The following is a 5,915-nucleotide window of genomic DNA, read 5'->3' as shown; positions in this document are numbered from 1 at the left end:
CTGCTGACGAGCACCAGCTGTGATGATAACCAGCTTGGAGTTTGCAGTCACACTGTAGTCTGCAAAGAAAAGGCCAAATGTCAAACTTGGTTCCCTCCCCCTGGAAAAATGGCTCAGATTATGTATGCAGAGTTCCCACCATCTTTTATATGAGAGAGGCCCTCAAGTTAGAGGCTAATCTTGCAAGTTTGAAGCTACCTTCACGAGTTATCAGATTACTTTTGTGGAAAGTTAGATTTTAAATTAGCATTTGTTTATTATAGCATAAGCATACAGTATTTAACAAGGAGCCTATAACCATGGGATTGGAACACCTTAATCTTAACGTGGTTATCTCCACAATGACCGTTTGTGAGGTAAGGAAGTATCATTTGTCCCCAGGAAACCAAGACTTGCCCAAGAACAACGATGAGAGCAAGGAACTGAACTTAAGACTTCAGCAAAACTCACATTACAGGCTAGCACTTTAACCATTAGGCTATCCTAAAATCAAGGATGTTGTTCCAGTGTAAAGAGGGTCACAGCCTACTGGAAAGTTTCAAATGCCATAGTTTATAGGAACCCAAGAGTTTTCTTTGGAAGAGACAGTATGCATATTTCCAGGGCTGCCATCAGAAGTAAAGTTCATCTTAATAGATGCACTATGGACAGTGCTGCTACATGTTTCTCTGGCAGTGGCTACCTATGGATGGAAAAATAATTGGGGCACACATGAACATTGACCTTAATCATTATTTGCCACTAAATTTAAAATTGGCATTGGCTATAATGTGGGGAAGAGGGGAACAGAACTCATGATGGTTAACCTCAAAATGACCAAACAGGAGCACAGAGGCAGATGAAACGGTTCAAAATAAAGTGTTCTAGCCCAAATGGCCAGCTCCAGTATTCACAGTGTTCAGCTAGGCAAATTTTAAACACGTTATGAATACAAATTTGGCAGCCAGGAACCACTCCCTTAAGAACAGGAATAAGATGAGTACCCACTCTTCAGTTCTGGGACTGAAAATAAATGTCAAGCACAACACTTAGATGAACAATTGTATTGGAAGGGATGGTCTTCATGTGATATTGTGCTTCTTTAAAAAAACAAAACAAAAGCACAACAACTAACCTTTGCCAGAGACTATCTTTGGTGTCCTTAGAAAAAGGCTGCCATGCTGGAGATCCAGCATCTCTCCTCTCAGCTTGTCCTCCACGACATCAACAAGAGCCAGTTCATCAGCCAAATCCTACAGGAAGCCAGAGTTAGAATTAAAAAGCAGGTCAGCCTGCAGTTCACAAATAAAGTACTTAATTCAGCAACACAGCAGTGTAAATGTGGTTAAGAGACTGTTGCTGAGCAAGATGTTACTTGTTTAGTTACTTAACTGGAACTTTTACTTTACAGAGCAAAATATCAAAGTGCTAATATTTAGAGAAGTACTGGATCTTAGTATTTTTATATCCATACTGCACTTAACTGATTGAACTGTCAAATGTGCATACTGGTAAGTGTTCTCATGCATGTTCATCTGAACAAGACAGATTGAAATATGGAGTGTAAATTTACAGTTGCCTTTTCATAAACAATCACTATTTCATGGTGATAAGAAGCAAGCATGGTGTAAGCCACAGCATGCTTAACATGAGACAGTAATTCAGGACTGTGAACACAGTTCTGATTCAGATCACCCAAAGTTATTTCAGCTAAGGGTTACCTTCTAGTACTGTGATGTACCACAGCTAGTGACACACATTTACCTAAATCAGGGTCAAGCATTTCCCAATCTGAAATCACTTTCCAGTATATATAATGAATAACTCAACTTAAGCTTTCCAGCCATACAAAGGTCTAGATTAAATACATTTTGTCTGTGTTAATTAATCAACCCAGGATGGATAATTATGTGAAAGTCAGAAAGCAGAAAAATTAGAATAGATGATGTTGGATAATCATTTATAAGTGTTACCTGTTTGCTGGCTTAAATATAACAGAGTTATGAGTCAGAACCTGTCCCCCATCCGGCACACAAGGAAAAACTGTAGTTTACAAAAGGCGCAAACTAGCCAGATAAAGGAAAGGTCCAGAGGAACTACAGAGACTTTGGCCTAAGTGAGGGACAGCTGAGGTTTGCCACTTACCTTCATCAGGATGCTGATTGCACAAGCCATGCCAACTGCACCAACCCCAACAACAGTAATCTTGTTGTGGGCATGACCGTGCTCTTCCTTGTGGACATTGTGAATCAGATGCTCCTTGACAGACATTGTGTAAAGCTGAAAAGTATTAAGAGCACAATGTAATTTCTCTTCAGGTATTTGGGATGTTATAGATATAAATGTCTACATATGTCTACATAAAGCATGGGCCCTGTTATGATGGGTCCTATTGCTGGGGCTGGCAAGAAAGCAAGCAATGTTCACATTAATAACCTGGTGATATTGCCTGCATAAGAAGATGACTCAAAGCATTCGCTATGATTGGAAAACAGGCACTGATAAAGTGGTCCAGATATATACCCCAGAGGGGACTGAGGTCTGATAACGAGGCATAACTTACTAGGATAGATTAAAATAAGTAAATAATGTCGCTTGAGCAGTTGTCATTCTTCAGTCAAATATCCAGTGGTCAAATATGTGACAAAATATGTTCTGAGTTTGTCATTTGATTGCTAAAAAGATTGTTGGTCTTTTGGTGAGAGTCTGTTTATTGAGTAACTTGATTTAAACAAATTCCTTTAGTTGAATTCTACTATGGCAACCTTTTCTGTGGGGGACTGGTCTTAATTTTTACCTTTTTAAAATTAAATCTGAGAAACTGCTATTATTTTAGGCAGGTGACAGAGATCCTTGCCTGGGAAGAGGGACCTCAAAACTTGCAAGTCTGTGTGTGCTAGGAGAGATCTCCCTTTCTCCCCTGACATATTATGAAAACAAAACCACACCACAAAAGACCCCTAAAAGTGCTACTATAGTTCCCTCTTTTAAAAAATGTTGAGGTTCTTTTCCAATACACTAAAAAAAATTAAATAAATAAAAGGGAGGTGGGGAGGAGTGAAGGATGCATTTGAAGGGGCTGGCAACAAGGTATTGATTCTGCCACTGACAGGACACAAACTCAGATTTCTCCGAGTTTTGTAACATCTAGAGTAAAATTTTCCAAAATACTTGTAGTCACTTAAGCACTTTTGAACGTTTTTACCCTAGCTGTTCTAGATGAAAGGTGTGGTAGCCTCAGGTGCTGCTTCTGTGAACAGTTTGTCAATGAAGTCACTTAGTAGCCATTCTTAAGAAAAGCAAGCATGGAAAGTCACCCCTCTCCAGCATGTCCCTCTGGGTCAGCACTGAGAGATGTGGCTGGCCTAACAAAACTTGTGTGCAGCTGTGCTTCAGCAAATTAAGGAAAAGCAGAAAGGACAGTCTTATCTTCTAGGAATCAGGGACCACTTAATTGGTATGACAGCAGGTTCAATGCATGATTAAAGTGCTTCATCTCTCTGAGCTAGTATAAACTTGCCATTGTTAAGCAAGATGCAAGAGAGTTGCCATCTCAGTGTTTTCCCTATATTCAGATCCCATCAGATCTCCAGAATTGACCGCTGCTCCCATTTACTTCTACAGAAAGGGGAGGAGAGGATGGAGTGCTCTCATAGTAGCCAGTCTGCATCCAGTCGGTACTTGCCAACTATCTGAAGGCCAGCAGTATCCCTCCTCAGTATCTGCTTCTAGGTGAGCCACTATAGTAGCAAGTAAATATGTACCAGAATGTGTGGCAAGGGTTCTTCCTGGTACATGGGTTCTGCTTAGTGAAATACCAGGAAATTGCTTTTATTTAATTAAAGAGTGGACTCCATCAGTGGAAACATTTTATTAGATATGTCTCATATGCAAAGCCTGTGAGTCACTTCAGTTTTGGTATGAAATAACTACTTCAGTGCAAGTCCTCTGGGGCTGGGACTATCGTGTGTGTATAGTGCCAAGCGCAGAGGGCCCCCACTTGGATACCAGTTAATAAGGAAGCTGGTAATCTTAGTTATTTCCTTGGTGGGCAGAGTCCACAATTTGAGGCTTTGATACTGTAAATAAATATAATTATGGATATTACTTATCTTCTGAAGAAGGCATTCTGATACTTTGGTGATCAGTATGATAAGACTAATGTAATATAAGAATCTAAGTCCATACCTTCTTTAAGGCTTACTCTGAGAGGAAAATGATGCGTCAAGCCAGAAGCATCTAATCGGTTGCTAAATAGGGATTCTTAGGAATACTATTCCCCCCAAGCAAAGGGTTATGGACTAGCTAATATTTACAAAGCTACCAAATTCAGGCTGCATTGAGTTACTGAGCATGGGAGGTAGGGGCACAGCCTGGTCCAACTCAGAACTGCCTAGACATTAAAAGCTGGAGGCTGCAAGTGAGAGAGAAATAGTGGGAAAAGCCCTAGTCATGTCCTGTTTGTTCTTCCTTTCAGCATCTACTCTCTGCTGCTGTAACACAGGATACTGGGCAAGGTGGTTCTTCTATGTTCTTATGTGCACACAGGAGCAATGGAAGATTATGTCAAATGCTGATCCTATCCAATTAAGAAGTGGTTCTGGTCCGGATTTTGGTGTTTTAAGGACGTTTTCATTTTGCAGAAGCACTTCATAAGCCACAAGTTTTTCCATCTTAAAGGCCTCCTTAAACAACAGGCACATCATCCATTATTGATCAGCTCTAGTTTTGGTTCCTAAATATGCCCTGCGGGCACCACTTCTGAAAGAGCTGCACTAAGTGATATCATAACATAAGCTAAGAAAATGGATCTCTCTAGAACATAAAAATTTCCATTTACTGGGTCAGACCTTAGGTCTGTCTTGCTCAGTCTCCTGTGCTGCACGGGGGCAGAGTAGATGCTGAAAGTGAGAGTGAACTGGGTCCGATTCCCCCCCCCCAATGTTCCCCACTCACTTGCAGCCTCCAGCATTTAAGGTCAAAGAAGCTCTGATTCACAGGCTGTGCCCCTCACTCCCATGCTCAATAGCGACTGATGCCCCTTTCTTACAAGACTGTGTCCTATCCCTTTTTTAATCTGCCTAAGCATCAGCTTCCACAGCATCTTGGGGCAAAAGAACTTCCTTTTGTCGGTTCTACGCTTAATACCTACTCCTTTCATTTTGTGACTCCTCCTTGGGATGCAAGATGGGGAATGCAGTTCAGACTCAGGCAGTCCTGGCTCCAGTCCCCACTGTCTCAAGCCACAGTTCAACGTCTGTCTCTCTGTCTCTCTCTGTCTCTCTCATCAAACAAGCATGTTACAGCCGTGCTCTGCTACCAGCAGGCTCCTGCGTGGCTACATCCGGACTCCGGGGCGCAGAAGGAGGCGCGAAAGAATGTCTGGCCTCATATCCGGCTAGACTTGTGTGGCCTCTCTGCCCTGCCTCGTGGCTAGTGCCCCTGGGAGCAGAGCCAGCCTCAGGGAATGTCACCCCACGTTGGGATGAGTCACCCCACCACCCCTGGCCTTCAGCTAAAGCAGATTCTCCCGCCACCCCCCTTGGCACTGGATCAAGGTGAGTCTAGCGGAGATGGGACAGGAGCAGCCCTGGCTCCTTCCTTGGCTGGGCTCCCAGCAGCAACAGGGCTCTCCTGCATCTCCCGCCCCATGACACACACGGTGGCTGTAGCTGCCGCCTGAAATCGCCGCCCGTGAAGCGGGGCCATCCGCGGCCCCCTGCCAGCCGGGGAGCCCAGCGCAGGGCTGGAGAGGGCGCCCCCACAGAGCAACCCTGGCCTGGGGGAGGGAATCATCTGGCCACGCGGACTCAGATCCCAGCACGCCTTCCCGCCAAATCCATTACCCGGGGTCTCCTATGCAGCCCGCTCCCACCCCAGCAGGAACAGTGCAGTATAAGCCGCCCCCCTTACCGGGTCGGGATGGGCTGCGCTGC

At 43.8% G+C, this 5,915-nt stretch overlaps 1 protein-coding gene and 1 long non-coding RNA gene across 2 annotated transcripts in view; one reads left to right on the top strand and one right to left on the bottom strand.

Moving 5' to 3' along the window:
• LDHA (lactate dehydrogenase A) overlaps positions 1-5,909 on the bottom strand; it is a 9,681-nt gene extending 3,772 nt beyond the window's left edge. The window contains exons 1-4 of the mRNA XM_025202138.1: positions 5,893-5,909; positions 2,125-2,259; positions 1,115-1,232; positions 1-59 (exon numbers count right to left, since the gene is read on the bottom strand). The exon at positions 1-59 is cut by the window's left edge and continues 121 nt beyond it. Coding sequence (XP_025057923.1) covers positions 1-59; positions 1,115-1,232; positions 2,125-2,250 — 303 coding nt within the window. The 5' untranslated portion in view covers positions 2,251-2,259; positions 5,893-5,909. The remainder of the gene's footprint in view (positions 60-1,114; positions 1,233-2,124; positions 2,260-5,892) is intronic.
• LOC102383205 overlaps positions 5,138-5,915 on the top strand; it is a 5,516-nt gene continuing 4,738 nt past the window's right edge. Inside the window, exon 1 of the long non-coding RNA XR_003093670.1 lies at positions 5,138-5,537. This is a non-coding gene — a long non-coding RNA (uncharacterized LOC102383205). The remainder of the gene's footprint in view (positions 5,538-5,915) is intronic.

The sequence above is a fragment of the Alligator sinensis genome, unplaced genomic scaffold (genome assembly GCF_000455745.1).
Source record: "Alligator sinensis unplaced genomic scaffold, ASM45574v1 scaffold983_1, whole genome shotgun sequence".
Lineage (NCBI taxonomy): Eukaryota > Metazoa > Chordata > Crocodylia > Alligatoridae > Alligator > Alligator sinensis.
This window is presented reverse-complemented; position numbering and strand designations above follow the sequence as displayed.